At 37.7% G+C, this 19,093-nt stretch overlaps 1 protein-coding gene across 1 annotated transcript in view; it reads right to left on the bottom strand.

The window, feature by feature from the left end:
- KLHL4 (kelch like family member 4) overlaps positions 1 to 19,093 on the bottom strand; it is a 57,902-nt gene that overhangs the window by 32,735 nt on the left and 6,074 nt on the right. The window contains 1 exon segment of the mRNA XM_053579045.1: positions 2,106 to 2,302. Within this exon segment, the coding sequence (XP_053435020.1) occupies positions 2,106 to 2,302 (197 nt within the window).

Here is a 19,093-nt window from a genome sequence, read left to right as displayed (position 1 = left end):
CTGATAGAATTTGTTATTACTTCTGAGTTGTGGCTTGATGATACTATGGAAAACTGACAGGAAATATGGCATATCAGTCTAAATTAAAAATGAATATATTTCTTTAAGTATCTATATATGACACTTCAGTATCCAGTTCTGTGGAGAATCATTAAAAACTAAGCTTAAATTGTTTCAATTTGGAATTATTTGCTCTTAATTTATTATATGTTCCTTCCTAAGGAGTCCATTTTCATGCCTTGAGTTCTCTATGCATATTTTAAAAATTCACACTTAAATTGCAAAGTTATTAAATGAATATAACAAACTTGTTAAATGCCTCATTGGTTTAGACAGCTATTTATTGATTTTGTATGTAAACTTTATTAGATGACTGTATACCTAGTCATCTGTCCAAAAATTATCCTGGATGTGTTTGTCAAGGTGTTTTTGGATGAAGCCCACCCACATTAGAGAAGGCAATCTGCTTCACTCATTCTGTTATACCAATTCACATAATTAAAACTGAATCCCCAATTTTTAAAAAAATATTCTTATCAATTAAAATTATTTGTATTCTTCTGTTATCAATATGATATTGTAAAAGCATTATTATAGCAGGACCTTTACCTATTTTACTGTTTTAACAACAGATACTGAAATAACTAAAGAAGAGGAATTAAGGGAGACAACAGTATGGCATTTTTATGCACATTCTGCTTTACCATTCAGTTTTGATCACCTAATAGAAAATGGAAGACAAGTTCATTTGGAGCATCAAAAATAATTTAAGCTGAATTAAGAATGTATTTTGTCTGTAAGAGTAAGATACCAGGAAACTGTCTGGTACTAGACAGCTCAAGAATTTAAGTAATTTAACAGGAAATTATAATGTTTGTCTGCTATGGAAGGATTAACCTTTGAAATAAATAACTGCTGTCCCTTTAGATTGTTCCATATGTATTGATGACACAGGATTATAAATAGCATAATTTTAAAATGCTTGTCTCTAATAAGGTGATTCTATATATAATAGTATTGTTTCAGGAATATGTTTCAGACTTCAAATTTTGAGCCATGACTTGTAGTAGAAAGGAGGGAGAAAGATTTACAAAAGTTTTTTAGAGAATTCAAATTTGAGAAATTAAAAAGAAATAAGTTCTGTATGAAAATCTGAAAGATACTCCTTATTTGTGTACATCCTTATCCTGAAAGTAATTTTACTTTTTTTATCATATTTTGGATGATTCTCTATTGTTTGCTTGAATGAAATTACCTTTTGCTTTTTAATCTTAAATCACCTTAGAAATTTCCTTTGTTTGAAATATCTATCTTTTGACTGAGTTTCACAGAAAGATCCATCTCTTGTATCATTCCCTGCTTCGGAGGTAAAAATAGTTCATTTTCTTCTTTGCATCAGGGGATTATTAGCACTTATTTTAGGACTGTCTTGAATATCCTCTTTCTAGTTTTTTCTTGCTTCTCTCAAGTCTCTATTTCAGATGATTTCTACCTGACTGAATAAAGATCATTTAATCCTATATAATTTTTAAAATAATTTCTACATATGCGCATGGTTATTTAATTTATTATAATTACTAATAGAATTGAGAGAGATTTTAAGTTGGTTAAGTTAAAGGATTTAAACAAAAATTTAACCAAAACCAAAGATTTTACTGAGACACAATAAGTCTTGTGTGACTTATTTTAGTAGTTATTAGGCTCTTCTAATTATTGAATAATAATGATCCATTAATATTAACTTTTTCCTTATTAAATGACATTTAGCATTAATTAGAAATAATAATTTTTACCATTTTACAAAATAAAGTTCTAATTCTGCAAATGCATCAAGGAATTTATGTTTTATTAATATTATATACTCCATTTGAAGTATGCACTTGTACACTTTAATTTTCCCAGTATTTTAATTTCCGTAAGTGTTGCGATTTTATTAACCTTTCACTTTCAAAAATGAAAAATTTGCTTGAGTACAGCTCAACCAAATAGTTTATCTAATATATTATGGGTAAGTCATCTGCAAATCATAAATAATTACTGCTTGTTAATTTTACCCCAACATTAGTATATCGTTACTATAATTACTCTGAAGCAATTGATTTTACCATAGTATACTTATGCGCCACATTCAGAAGCTCTGTACAGCCCTGGGCATCTCCAAATGATCCAATCCCTAAGCAGTTTGAAGGGTGGAGCTGCTTTATTAGGAAATTGGTGCAGACTTCAGTGACCCGAGTCAGCTGCAGGAGACAAGCTGCAGCCAGCAAATTTTCAATGGTATCTTCCTTCAATTTCAGGACACCTAGATGATTTTAAAAAAGTAAGGAATGATTATTTGTCCCATAAAGTAAGACATAAATGTTCCAGTTGAATTTTTCCATTTCCCTCTTTTGTAGGGCTATGCATTTTACATTGCAGTACCAAATCTGTGAATGTATTTTGAGGTCAGTATGTGTACGTGTGTAAACACATGAATAAAATAACTGAAGGGACCCAATCAGGTTGTTGTAAACTGCTGTATTAAATAAACAGGGAATACCATCATTGCAACAAAACATAAATTTGTTATTTCTTTGTTATTTTAAGTTCCTATTGAAATATCGTATCAATAGATTCACATTATGTGTATGCATGAGAACATGTTGCACACCTTAAATGTACTTTTTTGTTTGTCAGTCATACTTAGATAAGGTTGAAAAATTATATCATATTGTGTAATGATAATGCAGTTGGCAATGTAAGTAACTGTCATTTTTGTGGAGCTAAACATTTTGGAGAATAAGAAGAACATTGAGCTTATATATATATATATATTTTTTTTTTGGTAAGAATAATATTGAACTTATATGTCTATTCTTTTGTATGTGCATTTATTAGATGGCAAGTATGCCACTGACCAAATATGCCTGGAATATACCTCTAGCACTGTGTCAAAAAAAAAATAGAAAATGTTGTCAAGAGCCTACAAATGAATAATTCCTTGTATGATTATGTACTTTAGTATAAAAAACAAGATATTTTCTATTTGAAAATATCTGTAACAATTTTTTTTTTTTATTGTTGGGGATTCATTGAGGGTACATAGAACCAGGTTACATTGATTGCTTTCGTTAGATAAGGACCCTCCTGTCACAGGCAAGTTTATCATTTCCTTTATATTGATATATCTGTATTATTTTTAGAACAAGTACTATTGATAATATATTGCAAACATAATTTATTTTTATAAGATATATTCCACTTATTTTAATTGTTTTATCCAAGTTATAGATAAGTTATAAAGAATGTTTCAAATGGTTTATATACTATAATCTACTCCTTCAGAGACTTTTCTTCTAAAATCTTTTATAAGTATCATATATTGTTTTATAATAATAAAAGAGTAATAAAATACATATTATGAAGTCTTCTACACTAAGTTGAACCAGCAAAATATATTGGAAGTAGATGCTATCCATCAGCAGACTTTATTTTATTTTTTTATTTTTATTTTTTTTGCAGACCAAGGCTGGTTTTGAACCCACCACCTCCGGTACATGGGGCCGGTGCCCTACTCCTTTGAGCCACAGGCACCGCCCAGCAGACTTTATTATGTTGCTATTTGTTTAATACATTGAAGGTAGAGCTCTGCTAACATCCACAAGATCTAGAGAAGTATGAACTTCTCTTCATATATTAGGATTCACTTGCTATATACATTGAAATTAGACTTATTTATTATGAGGAATATTCATTCAGAGGAATATTTTGGTTATAAAGTCTAGGATACACTGAGCAAGAATCCATATATCACAGTGTACAGTACTCTGTAAAAAAAAAAAATACTTAAGAAAGGCTGCTTATATCTGGATGCAGGTTTTACCTTATTAAAGAGCGAAAGGATAAACAAACCATCTGAATTCTCTTGATCTACACATGATTAGAAAAAGAGGTTCACTGTGAACAAAAAGACATTTTCTAGGGATTGATATGCATCAAGTAGGAGAAATAAAACATTTAAGTCTCTATGAAATTTCAAAAATGCTCTATTCTATTCTTTGATTTAAGAACGTCTGTAGCCGGGCGCGGTGGCTCATGTCTGTAATCCCAGCACTGAGGGAGGCTGAGGAGGGAGAATCGTTTGAGCTCAGGAGTTCGAGACTTGCCTGAGCGACAGTGAGACCCCGACTCATGAAAAAAAATGGAAAAACCCAGCCGGTCGCCACTGCGAGCGCCTGTAATCCCAGCGGCTTCCGGAGGCTGAGGCAGCGGGGTGCCCGCAGCCCGAGTCTGAGGTTGCGGTGAGCTACCACGCCCACTGCACTCTGCTCAGGGGCATAGGATGGGACCCTGTCTCAACAACAACAACAGCAACAAAAAGAATGTCTGTAAAATTTTTAGAACATAAAGGAAATTCAGGGAATATTTTTGTTTAAAAACTTGTCAGAAGAAAGCTGTTAGTTGAGGGAAGTGGGTAAGAAAAAGTGAAATTTGGAAGCAATTTTGTTAGAATGTGGTCTGCAAATTGTGTGTATACCAAGAGGGACATAAAACCTTTGTAAGGCACAGATTAATTTTATGTAAATAATTTTCAGAACCTCAACTTCCATATATAAAAATCATCTGCTCCCCAAACAGGCATCATCACACAGGTTCTCCTTTTCCAATGTGCCTTCCGTCTCTCCCAGAGCCCTTTCAATAACTGACTTGTTCTCGTATCATAAAAGAAAGCCATGTTCTTGACCTATTCAGAAGTGTATGGTGCTGCATTATGGGATTGATGAATAAGAAAAACTCTAAAACAAAAGTTTGTTCATCTATTGGAATCTAATTCACTTAAGATTATTCCTATCAAAGTATACAATTCAGTGTTCCTTTAGTATATTCACAAAATTTTGCAATAAATGTCAGTATATTGCCTGGCTCTGCATCTTCCTCTCTGCTGTCTATGTGAGCTAATTAAAATAGTTTTCCAGGAAAAAAAAAATAATTCAGGCGACACCTGTGGCTCAAAGGAGTAGGGCGCCAACCCCATATACCAGAGGTGGCAGGTTCAAACCGAGTCCTGGTCAAAAACTGCTAAAAAAAAAAAAATTAATTAATTAAATAAAATAATTTTTGTGTAAATAATTTTCAGAACCTCGACCTTAATTAAATAAATTAAATTTAAAAAATGTTTAAAATAAATAAATAAATAAATGTCAGTATATAATTCCATAATACTTTCATCACCCCCAAAAGGAACCCCATAACTATTAGTAACCCAACTTCCTTCCATATTCTTGCAACCACAGATCTTTCTGTCTTTATGAATTCTCTTGTTTTACATCTTTCATATAAATGGAATTGATACAGCGCAGGTGGCGCCCAAGCCATTGCAGCTGGAGCTGAGGAGAGGACCTGCGGTCTCCACCCTGGGGGTGTTGTATTTGGCAGCCGGCAGAGGAGCCAGCGGTTTGGAGGGTAGGGGGGAGCAGGAGGCTCCAGTGGCCAGAGGGGCCAGACAACTGCTGGGCAGACACCTCCAGGTTGCCAGCTCAGGGAGCGCAGTGGTGTCTCCAACGTGGGTCTCCTACTCCCTCCCCTTGCACTTACAGCTCAACAGGGATGCCCCCATTTCCCAGGCCTGGTCAAATTTGTGTAAGCTTCCTAGGCCTAGACAAAGAACCCAGGCAGAGAGGAGATTTTCTGACTTAAGACTTTCCTTCTGCCAGGAGCTCTGGTGCTTTTTCTGTAAACAAATCCTGTATTACCTCTGATCTGTGGTCATGGATTCTTTCTTTTAACCCACAATACCAAGGACCTAACGAAGAAGAAATTTCTGTGTCATACTTTCCAGCCTCATAGGGATTGAAGATCTGTGGTAAGGAATGGAACCACTTACCTCCATCCTGTTTTTCTCTATAATCATAATAATGGAAGCTAATAATTTTGATGCCCATCAGCCTGTAAAAGTGCATAGTGTAGCTTCTGACCTTCAGGTCACAAGGGAGAGGCTGTTGGGGAATGAAATGTCTAATTCCCCTTGGCTCCAAAAGAAAGGAGATGAAGGGAATGTTAGAAGGCTTTTGAACATATTCTGTATCTACTCCTTTTCTCTGGTTCTCTGGTTGAGAGCCAAGCAAACAAGTAGCACCCAGAGATCGTGGGGTCTCCAGCAATGATTCTGACCCAAGACACTGGAGGACTTCCAAAAACGTGCTCTCCCAGGTCTTTTACTATCTGCTCTTGTCTTCCATGGTCCCAAACTTCTACTGATCTGTACAGGTCCCTGCCACTTTATTTATCTCTCTCCTTGTGGTTTTCATGTTTTGTTTGAGTGTTGGTAAAGGATTGTTTTATGTATTTAGTTAAGTTGTATTGGCTTATTCTGGTATTTTTCAGATGTTGTAAAGGTGCTTCATATGTTGTGGCTGTGTTGTAAGGTCCCTTTTATTGCCTTTCACTGCAAAATTAAATTCAATTGGATTCTTGCATGTTGGACAAAAAAAACTGAACCATGTTAAAAGAGGCCAACAAGTCATCTTCATACAAAGGGAAAAATGACTCCCTTACTTGGCTGACTCAGCTTCTCTGGGCAACCAGGAGCTTGTTAAGGGAAAACTGGGGCAATTCCCCAAGGCAAGAATGGCCCCAAACCCTAGGCTACAGTTCAGTTTCTTAAAAATGAAGAAGTGCAAATAAAATGACTCTGGGTATTTGATTTTTTGTGGTCTATTGGTGCAAGTGGAAAAGATCAAAAGAATTCCAGGTTTCTCTAAGACTGCAGTTAGAAATAACTAATTCTAAGGCAAAAGTTTCAAAGTGTCTCTCAATCCTGATTTGTTACTGAGTTTTTTTTCTTTATTAAATCACAACTCTGTACATTAATGCATTTATAAGATACAATCTGTTGATTTGATATACAATATGGAATGCTTACATCTAAATGATTAACTAACCACCTCCTTGCCTACTTATTTGTTGTGGTAAGACATTTATACTCTATTCACATATATATATATATATATATATTTTTTTTTTTTTCAGTTTTTTGGCCAGGGCTGGGTTTGAAACAGCCATCTCCAGCATAGGGGGCCAGCACCCTACTGCTCTGAGCCACAAGCACCGCCCTATTCTTAATATTTTTGAACTATATAATTGCATTATGCACATTAGGTGAGGTCCCCTTAAATATCCTCGGTCCTCCCAGTCTCCCTCCTCCTCCCTCTCCTCCCTGAATATTAGTGACTTTAATTATTGTTGCCTTGCTAACTTTGGGGGAAGAAAGGAAGGTTGGGAAACAGAACATTTAAGACCTGCTCATGGGGCAGCCCCTGTGGCTCAAGGAGTAGGGCACCGGTCCCATATGCCGGAGGTGGCGGGTTTAAACCTAGCCCTGGCCAAAAAAAAAACTGGAAAAAAAAAAAAGACCTGCTCATGATAGAAAACCTATTTTCTTTTGTTACTGTGAATTGAGAAAAAGCTTGTAAAAATTATAAAGAGTTACATATGCAAGCTCTATGCTGGTGCGGGGGTAATCCCCACTTTGAATAACAGGCATATATTCAATGACAGGTGCAGAAAGGGACAGCATTTGCATCAAGTGGGACCAGATTTCCGAATACGTGATTTCTCAAGCTGGGCTACCAGCATGTAATTGCCAGAGGGACTTTACCTAACAATTGCAATCAGTGTAACCTGGCTTATTGTACCCTCAATGAATCCCCAACAATAAAAAAAAAAAAAATGAAAACAAACAAACAAAAAAAAAAACACAGGAGGTAATTGTGGCTAATTACAGATAAATACCAGGGCTGGGGAGGCCACTCCCCTCATGTATTCTTCCCAAGCATTGGAAGGATGCTTCGTTTTGTTTGGCTGGAAGGCTTTTTGGTTTGGTCAGAGGATGCTTCGACAACCAAGGAACACAGAGGGTAGGACTTATTAAAGCGCTGGTCATTTATACTTTCCCACAGATAAATAACATATATTCTGTGCAAGAGAAGACTCTGCTGGGCTGTATTCTGAAACACTGGGACATGTTTAATTCCCCAAACACTGGAAAAATAGTTTACTGTTTTCTTCTGCACACAGGCCTAACCTTAATATCGATTCTCTGATGAACAATAACCACCAGAGGATATTCTTAATTATGAGATCATGTTTCAATTAGATTTTCTTTTTGTAAATAAGAAGACAAGTGGTCTGAAGTGCCTTCTTTTCAAGCTTTCTTTTTTTCTCAGGGACAACCCTCAACTGTATAAAACCTATCAGATTAATCCAGCTCTCCTGGCTGTAATAACCTCCACAAATGACCATGGATTCCTGAGAGAGGCGCTGTCACCACTGAGTTCAAACCCACCATGTACTTCTCCCATACCTTCCTCCATGCTTTAGACAACCCCAAGAATGAGTTTATTCTCAGTTTCTTCTGTTCCGGTTGGGATCTCCAAAAAGCAGCTATATCCTTCTTTGTGTCCCTTGGTTGACACTGCTGGTGGTGAAAGGAGAAAATGTGCAAGTATTCACTCCATTTTCTCTGGCATATTTAAAACAAATTAAGGTTGATTTAGGAAAGTTTTCTGATGACCCAGATAGGCACACAGATGTTCTCCAAGGGTTAAGACAAAGATTTTACCTCTCTTGGAGAGATGTTATAATACTACTAGATCAAATTTTAACTTTTAATGAGAAAAGTGAAGTCTTAGAAAAGGCTAGAAAGTGGGTGATTTGTGGTTCATGTCCAATACTGATAGCAGTATGTCCTCTGAGGAAAGGGACAGATACTCCAACGGAAGACAGACAGTTCCCTTTGAGAATCCTGAAAGGGACCCTGAGAAATAAGGAAAAACAAGGTGACTGGTGTAGTAAACATTTTAAAAAATGTATCCCAGAAGGTTTATGTCAATCCAAGAAAAGGCCTATGAATGAATTATTCTAAGTTCCCTACTGCTGAACAGGAGCAAAATGAGAGTCCTTCAACCTTTCTTTCTTATATATTTATTTTAATTGTTGAGGCTACATTGATTGTACAAAGAACTAGGTTACATGGATTGCATTTTTTAGGTAAAGTCCCTCTTATAATTGTGTCCTGCCCCCAAAAGTTGTGTCTCGAACCATAACCCTTCACCCCGCTTCCTCCTTCCCTGTCTCTGCTCTTCCCTTCCCCCACTCCCCATCATTAATTGTCCTCATATCAGAATTCAGTACATAGGATTCCTGCTTCTCCATTCTTGTGATGCCTTACTAGGAATAATGTGTTCCACTTCCATCCAGGTTAATACCAAAGACGCAAAGTCTCAATCTTTTTAATGGACAAATAGTATTCCATGTTATAAATACACCACAGCTTGTTAATCCATTCCTGGGATGATGGGCGTTTCAGCAATTTCCACATTTTGGCGATTTTAAATTGAGCAATGATACAGAGTTTAGTAAAAGTGTCCTTATGGGAAAAGGATTTTTTTTTTCTTCTGGGTAGATGCCCACTAATGGGATTGCAGGATCAAATGGGAAGTCTGGTTGAGTTCTTGGAGGCTTCTACATACTTCCTTCCAAAAAGGTTGCATTAGTTTGCAGTCCCACTGGGAATGTAAAAGTGTCCTGTTCTCTCCACAGCCATGCCAACATCTCTGGTTTTGAGATTCTGTGATGTGAGCCATTGTCACTGGGTTTAGAGTATATTTCAGGGTGGTTTTGATTTAAATTTTTCTAATAATTAGGAATGGTGAGCATTTTTGCATATGTTTACTAGCCATTCATCTGTCATCTTTAGAAAAGTTTCTGTCCATCTCTCATGCCCATTGATATATGAGATTGCTGGCTTTTTTCATGTTGACTAATTCTAGTTCTCTGTATATCCTAGTTATCAAGCTTTTGTCTGGTTTAAAATATGCAAATATTCTTTCCCATTATGTCTGTTGTCTATTTGCTTTGGTTGTTGTCTCACCTGTACAGAAGCTTTTCAGTTTAATTAAGTCCCATTTGTTTATTTTTTGAAAAAAAAAAAGTCCCATTTGTTTATTTTTGTTGTTGTTGCAATTGCTCTGGAATTCTTCTTCATAAAGTCTTTCCCCAGGTCAATATTTTCAAGTGTCTTTCCCATGCTTTCTTTGAGGATTTTTATTATTTCATGCCTTAAATTTAGGTCTTTCATCCATCTTGAATCAATTTTTGTGAGAGGCTTATGGAGGTGATGAGAAAACACGCTTAGTTGACACCCAACTCCTTAGAGGGCCAAATTATTTTAAAACATAAATTTATCATTCAAGCTGCTCTAGATAGTAGAAGAAAACTCCAGAAATTGGCTCTATGTTTCAATTGTAACCTGGAGAATCTTCTTAGAAAGGCAACAGCCATCTTTTATAATCGAGATCAGGAGGAATAAGAGAAAAAAGAAAGAAGAGATAAAAAAAAAAAAAGAATGACAGCTTTAGTAATGACACCTTAACAAACAGGCACCATTCAAGGGAATATGGAAACTAGAAGAGATACAACAAGTGCTTCCAATGTGGTCAGAGTGGCCACTTCAAGAGAAATTGTCCCTGGAATCACCACCTGTTGGGCAAGTTACTGGGCCCCTGTCCAGAATGCAAGGGTGACTATTGGAGGCCAGCCTGTCCCGCAGAGGGGAAGGCCTCCTGAGACAGTGATCCCATCAGCCCACAAACTGGACTGAGGGTGACTGGGGCATATTCTCATGGCTCCAGCTTGTGTATCACCCCTCAAGAGGTCTGCCACATAGGGAAGGGCCAGGAGACAATTTCTTCTGGATACTAGAGCAAGCTTTTCTGTACTCCTAAGTAACCCTGGTGTTCTATCCCCCAAATATGTAACTATACAGGAAATGTCTGGAAAGCCGGTTACTAAGTTCTTTTCTCAGCTTTGAAGCTGCTAACGGGGTGACTGGCTGTTCTTTCATGCCTTTCTAATCAAGCCTGAAAGTTCTGCTTCCCTTTTGAGGGGGGAACATACTAACTAAGATGGTGACAACAATTTATATGAATATGGGACAAGAACTTATACTCTGCCTTCCCTTATTAGAGACAGAAATTAACCCGGAAGTATGGGCTACTGAAGGACAGGTAGGAAGAGCAAGATATGCTCAACCAGTTCATATTAAGTTAAAAAAGCCCCACTATCTACCCCAATAATAGTAAAAAAAAAAAACATTATGCTGTAATTGAGAGTGGGTCTCTCCCTTCAGGAACCAGAGTGTAAATAGCTGAGCTAATATCTTGCACTTTTGAAATTGGGAGACACAAATGAGTTAATCTATACACTGACTCAAATTATGATCGCCTCATTTTACATGCCCATGCTGCCATTTGGAAGGAAAGAAAATACCCAACTTTCAATGGCTCCCCCAGAAAATATCAGCATGGAAAAAACAGATTATTACAAGCTGTTCATTCTCCACAAGAAGCAAAAGTTATTCATTGTAAAGGACACCAGAAAACCTTAGACGATATTTCTGAAGGTAACCAATTTCTCTACAAAGAGACTAAAATGGCAGCACAGAAGGGAAAAATTCCTCTTGTGGCGTCCCTCATTTGGGAATTATCACTTGAGAATCATGTACCTCAATATACCCAAAAAGAAAAGGAATGGGCTTTATTCAGAGACTATTCACTATTTCCATCAGGCTTGCTACAAAACAGAAGTGGACTTTTGCTGTTACCTGATGCAAATCGATGGAAAATACGTAAAACTTTACATCAATCTTTTCATGCAGGCACTGAAAATACCTATCAAATGGCTAAAGCTCTCTTTAATGGGAAAAACTTATTTAAACCATAAAACAGATAACAAGGACTTGTGAAGTATTTCAGAAAAACAATCCTTTAAATCACTGTCAAGCCCTCCCCCAGGTAAATATCAGATATAAGGTAAATATCCATGTAGAGACTGGCAAAAAGATTTCACTCCTCTCCCTAAGGTATATGGTATACAAAATTTTCTGTTTTTTTGTGGATACTTTTAGTAAATGGGTTGAAGCATTTCCTTGAAAGACAGAAAAGTCCCAGAAAGTTTTAAAGGCTTTAGTACATGAGATTTTCCCCAGATTTGGACTCCATCGGAGTTTGCAAAGTAATAATAGGCATGCCTTCAAAGCAGGTGTAACACAGGGACTATCTAAAGCCCTGGCCATAATATATCATCTACATTGTTCTTGGAGGCCTCATTCCTCTAGGAAGGTAGAAAAAAATGAATGAAAAAAAAAAAATCAAAGAACAATTACAAAAGGAACTCAAGAGACTCATCTCCTTTGGACTGAATTACTTTTAATTGTTCTCCTTAGGAAAAGAAATTTACCTCAAAGACATGGTTGTAGCCCTTTTGAATTACTATGTGAAAGGCTCTTTTAAACTAATGATTTATTATAATATTAAGAAACTACAGAATTAGTAAAACATATTACTTCTTTAGCTAAATTTCAACAAATCCTGAAAAACCTCCCAAATACATATTTACGTTCAACACTAAAAGACCTTTTCTCTCCTGGAGATCTAGTTATGATCAAAATTTTTCCCTCCAATTCACCTTCCCTGACCTCAAATGGGGGGGGGTCCCTTTTCTGTTATCTCATCTTCTTCTATAGCTGTTAAAGTTATTGGAAAAGATTACTGGATACATCATGCATGAGTAAAATTCTAGAACCCACAGCCTTCTACAGAAGCAGACGATGAAGGGAATCAAACACAGTCCATCTATACTTGTGAGCCTAAAGAGAATTATAAATTATTATTTAGAAGACAACAAGGAAAGTATTAATGTAGTTTTCTTTTAATATCACTGAGTTTGTTATTTACAACCTGACACCACTGACATTTTAATTAATCCCGTCTTCTCACTGTTCTACCCTTGCCTTTTATTTATTTATTTTTTTATTTCATAACTATGTACATTAAGCATTTATGGGGTACAATATGCTGATTTTATATATAATTTGGAATGCTTACATCAAACTGGTTAACATAGCCTTCCCCTCACTTACTTAATTGTTGTGTTATTACATTTATACTCATAGTAGATTTGACATATATCCTTGCAATATGCACCTCAACCCAGCCTTATGCCATCCCCTCCCCGACTCTCCTCTTCTCTCCTTCATTCTAGGATATAGTTGTGTTTTATCATTCGTATGAAAGAATAGATGATTATATATTGGTTTCATAATAGTATTGACTACATTGGATACTTTTTCTTCCTTTCTTCAGAAACTTTACTATGCAGAATATGTTCCAGATCTATCCATGCAACCATGAAAGAGGTAGAGTCTCCATCTTTTTTAAGGCTATATAATATTCCCTGGTATACATATACTACAATTTGTTGATCCCTTCATGGGTTAATGGGCATGTGGGCTTCTTCCATGACTTGCAATTATGAATTGGGCTGCAATAAATATTCTGTTGCAAATATCTTTGTTGTAAAATGGATATATACCTAGTAGAGGATTTGCAGGATTGAATGGCAGTTTTACTTTTAGTTCTCTAAGTGTTCTCCAGACTTCTTTCCATAAGGAATGTATTAGCTTGTATACCCACCATCAATGTAGAAGTGTTCCCTTCTCTCCACATTCACAACAACATCTTCAGTTTGGGGATTTTCTTATGTGGGATACTCTTACTGCAGTTAGATGATATCTCAAAGTCATTTTGATTTGCATTCTTCTGCTAATTAAAAATGATGAGCAATTTTTCATGTGTCTGTAGGCCATGAGCCCGTCTTCTTCAGAGAAGGTTCTGTTCAAGTCTCTTGCCCACAATGAAATAGGATCGCTTGTTCTTTTTTTTATTTATTAGTTTGAGTTCTCTCTGGATTCTAGTTTCAACCTTTGTCAGAAACATAACCTGTAAATATCTTCTCCCATTCTGAGGGCTGTGCTGGCTATGCTCTTGGCTGTGCAGAAGCTTTTTGGTTTGATCAGATACCAGTAAGATATTTTTGATTGGAGGTCAAATTGTGCTGGAGGTCCACCTCATAAAATATTCTCCCAGGCCAATTTCTTCAAGTGTTTACCCTGCACTCTCTCCAAGTATCTTTATAATTTCATGTCTTAAGTTCAAATCTTGTATCCAGTGAGAATCAATTTTTGTTAATGATGAAAGGTGTGGGTCTAGTTTCAATCTTCTACAAGTCGCCAGCCAATTCACCCAGCACCATTTGTTAAATAGGGAATCTTTCCCCCACTAAATGTTTTTTATATGCTTATCAAAGATCAGATGATGGTAAGTGGCTGGGCTCATCTCCTGGTTCCTTATTCTGTTCCATACATTTACCTCTCTATTTGTGTGCCATTACCATGCTGTTTTGATCATTATAGATTTATAGTATAGCCTGAAGCCTGGTAGCATGGTTCCTCCTGATTCGTTTTTATTTCTGATTAATGTCTTTGCTATTTGATGTTTTTTCTGATTCCATATAAAATGAAGTAATAATTTTTCCAGATCTTTAAAGTATGAGAGTGGTGCTTTAATAGGGATTACATTTAATTTGTTTATTGCATTGGGTAGTATAGACATTTTAACAGTGTTGATTCTTTCCAGCCATGAACATAGTATGTTTTTCCATTTGTTAACATCTTCAGCTATTTATTTTCTCAGTGTTTCTTATTTCTCTTTATAGAGATCTTTCACGTCCTTTGTTAGGTATGTTCCCAAATATATCATCTTCTTTGGCACTGCTGTAAAAGAAATAGAGTCATTGACTATATTTCCACCTTGCCTATTGTTGGTATATATAAAAGCTACTGATTTGTAAGTATTGATTTTGTATCCTGAGATGCTGCTGTATTCCTTGACCACTTCTAAGAGTTTTGAAGTTGAGTCCCTGGGGATTTCTAGGTGTTAAATTGTATCATATGTGAAGAGTAATAGTTTCATCTCCTCTGACCCCATTTGGTTACCCTTGGTTGCCTTCTTTTGCTTGATTGCAATGGCTAAAGCTTCCAGTACTATGTTGAATAGCAGTGGAGACAAGGGTATAGTTCCTGATCTGAGTGGAAATATTTTCAATTTTATTCCATTTAATATCATATTGGTTGTGGGCTAGCTATAGATGACCTTTATCAGTTCAAGAAATGACCCATCTAAGTCCAATTTCTTGAGTGTTCTCATCGTGAAAGGATGCTGGATATCATCAAAAGCTATTTCTGCATCAATTGAGAGAATCATGTGATTTTTGTTTTTTATTTTAAGTGATGTATTATATTTATTGATTTATGTACCTCGAACCAACCTTGTGACCCTGGGATAAAACAAACTTGGTTGGCTCGGTGCCTGTGGCTCACGTGGCCAAGGTGGCAGCCACATACACCTGAGCTGGCAGGTTTGAATCCAGGCTGGACCCGCCAAACAATGACAGCTACGACCAAAAAATAGCTAGGCATTGTGGTGGGTGCCTGTAGTCCCAGCTACTTGGGAGGTGGAGGCAGGAGAATCGCTTGAGCCCAGGAGTTGGAGATTGCTGTGAGCTGTGATTGATGCCACGACACTCTACCCAGGGCCACAGCTTAATTGGGTAATTTCTGGACGTTATTCTTCCTTCTGGACCACAGCTTTTGTTGGAGTCTGGCTCCAGTCGGCCATCTTTTATCAGTCTCTGCCAAACTATATTCTCAGAAGTATGAAAATCTGAAGGAAATAGATAAATACTTGGAAACATGCCACCCTCCTAGACTTATCCAGAAAGAAGTGAAAATGTTAAACAAGCTTATAACAAGTTCTGAAATGGCATCAACTGTAAGGAATCCCCCCAAAAAGAAAAGCCTGGGACCAGATGGCTTCACATCTGAATTATACCAAACCTTTAAAGAGGAACTAGTATCTATATTACTTAACCTTTTCCAAAACATAGGAAAAGAATGAATATGTCCCACCACATTCTATGAAACATATTATCTCCCTGATACCCAAACCAGGAAAAGACCCAACAAGAAAAGAAAATTATAGACTAATATCTCTAATGAATATTGATGCAAAAATATTCAATAAGATCCTAGCAAACAAAATCCAACAACACAAGAAACAAATTATACATCACGGCCAGGTGGGTTTCATCCCAGGGACCCAAGGATGGTTCAATATACATAAATCCATAAATATAGTACATCACATAAACAAATTAAAAAACAAAACAAAGACCATATGATTCTCAATTGATGCATGAAAAGCTTTTGACAATATCCAGCATCCTTTCTTGGTCTGAATGCTTAAGGAAATAGGTATAGAAGGAACATTTCTTAAACTGATAGAGGCCATCTACAGAAAACCCACAGTCAATATCATATTTAATGGAGTAAAATTGAAATCATTTCTTTCTGTTTGCTCCTGTAGGTTTTCTATAGGCGAGCAGTGAACTGAAAACCTCTTGTCTTACCCCACAGGTGAGAGCTGTATGAAGTGGGGTCTACTTCCCCTGAGGGACCCTGCTGTGACTCTGAACACTCATTTGCCAGGCAGAAAAATTTAACTAACATTTTCTCTGCCATTCTGAACTTCCAGTCCACGCTTACCCCCTTGCCTGATGAACCAGAAGCCTAACCCCTGCAGAGACTGTGGGAGGAGGCTCATGAGCAGTGCCCCTCACCCCACCCACTGGACCAAGTGCCCTGCCCCCTGCCCAGCTACAGCCTGCTAGAGCCGTGAGTCCCACACCATGCCCAGTGCACCTGCCCTGCCTCCATGCCACGCACCCACCCAGACAGAGTCATGAGCCAAGTGCTCTCCTTGCTGAAGTCACCAGCCACCAGGCACTGCCAGAACCGTGTACAGCATTCCCCACCCTGCTACTGGATCTGTGTGCCCATGCTTCTGGAGCTGCTCCTGTAGCCAGAGCTCCCTGGCTGTGGCATCACCAGGGACTCCCACAAAGATCCGGCAATAACAGAGCCATCCTGCTGGGTTTAGGGTTGTAATGTTCTTTCTTTTTCAGTTGCTTGAGATGTCCCATTAAGTTGTTGACTTCCTCTCTTTCTGTTCTCTTGAGGAAGGCTCGCAATACTATAAATTTTCCTCTTAGGACTGCCACTTCCTACAGCTCGCACCTGTGGGGTAAGACAAGAGGTCCTCAGTTCACTGATCGCCTATAGAAAACCTACAGGAGCAAACAGAGAGAAAAAGGAAAAACACAACTCTCTTGGAGGAGGGGATGGACACTTTTCCTTTGAGATGAATTTTGTTCCTGAAGTTTGCTTTCTTGGAGTCACAGCTTGCCTCAGCAGAGGTGACCTGCAATTATCACTCTTCCCTCTTGGCTCGGCTCCCAGTCTCAAAAACAAACAAAAAACAAAACAAAACAAAAACAACTTGGTGGTGGTATAACTAAAATTAGAGCAGAACTAAATGAAATTGAAAACAAAAGACTCATACAACAGATCACCCAATCAAAAAGTTGTTTTCTTTTGAAAAGGTCAATAAAATAGATAACCCTTTAGCTAACCTCCCTGTCTGGGAGCAATATCCACATGTCTACTGTATTCACTACATGGATGACATTCTTTTGTCTCGTCCTTCCCAAGATGTTTTAGATAAAATGCTGAATCATTTAACTCGTCATTTCACTCAGCGTAATTTGATTATAGCCCCTGAAAAAATTCAATAGACTTATTCCCTGGATTACTTGGGCATGAAAGTTTTCCAAAGTACTGTGCAGTCTCAACACCTGGATACCTCCCATGTGCAGACTTTGAATGATTTACAAATACTCTTATGTGACATTAATCGTCTGTGTCCATTGCTTCATTCATATCATGACTCATGAATTACTTCCTCTATTCCACATTTTACAGGGAGACACTTCTCCCACTTCTCCCCTCTCTTTCACTCCTTTAGCATGTGCTGCTTTAACGCTAGTGGAGCCGGCTTTAAAACAGACTCAGGTTGTTCAAATAGATTATGCTTCCTCTTGAATGTTTATAGTTTTGAATACTTCCTCATTTCCTACTGGTGCTTTGGCAGGAAGCACCTATTGAATGGCTGCAATTGCCATCTTCTTGGCACTGCACACTGTCCCCTTATCCTGATTTAGTTGTCAACTCATCACAGCTTCCCGCACCGGTGCACGTCAACTGTGTGGGATTGATACTCATTTTATTATAGTTCCCCATACTTCAGTACAAGTGAGTCAATTATGGTAAATTAATACTGCTTAGCAGCTTGCTTTTGCCAGTTTTACAGGCCAGATTACTTATCATTACTCTGGATCCAAGCTACTTTCATTTTTGCACCAGCACCCTTTAATTTTTCCTTGCCTTCCTTCTGCTGTCCTACTTCCTCATGCAGATCTTGCATTACTAATGGTTCCTCTTTTGGCTATGCTGCTTTAGTCTTAAATGGTCAAAATTTTACATGTTGTATGTCTTTCTCTTCTACCCAAAGAGTCAAATGAGCTGCCACTTATTTGGCTTTTCAAAAGTCTTCCCATTGCCTTAACCTTTACACTGATAGCTATTGAGTTTTTCTTTTTTTCTTTTTTTTTTTTTTTTTTTTGTAGAGACAGAGTCTCACTTTATGGCCCTTGGTAGAGTGTCATGGCCTCACACAGCTCACAGCAACCTCCAACTCCTGGGCTTAAGCGATTCTCTTGCCTCAGCCTCCCGAGTAGCTGGGACTACAGGCACCCGCCACAACGCCCGACTATTTTTTGGTTGCAGTTTGGCCGGGGCCAGGATTGAACCCACCACCCTCGGTATATGGGGCCAGCACCCTACCGACTGAGCCACAAGCACCGCCTGCTACTGGGTTTTTCCATTTTTGCAGGTTTTGGAGGAAGCCACAGTTGGCCCCTCAGTAGACTCAACTCTCCAAACACTCTTGTTACAGGGTTAGCAGACTTTACACACCTGGTCTGCACCCTATTATGTTGGGCACCTTCGTGGTCATAAAGCTTTGCCTGGGTCTTTAGCTGAAGGCAATGCCATTGCTAATTCTCTCTGCTGTGTGGGCTTGGTTATGCTGTCTATGACTGATAAGGCTCAGGCTTCTCATGCCATTCACCAGCAAAATGCACATACCCTGCATCTGCATTTTGATATTTCATGAGAAGCAGCCTGACAGATTGTGAATCAATTTTCTTATTGCTTACGTCATGTTCCAGTACCTGATTATGGGGTTAATCCTCAGGGCCT

This window comes from Nycticebus coucang, chromosome X (genome assembly GCF_027406575.1).
Source record: "Nycticebus coucang isolate mNycCou1 chromosome X, mNycCou1.pri, whole genome shotgun sequence".
NCBI lineage: Eukaryota > Metazoa > Chordata > Mammalia > Primates > Lorisidae > Nycticebus > Nycticebus coucang.
The sequence above is the reverse complement of the archived record's forward strand: the minus strand, read 5'-3'. Positions and strand labels throughout refer to the sequence as shown.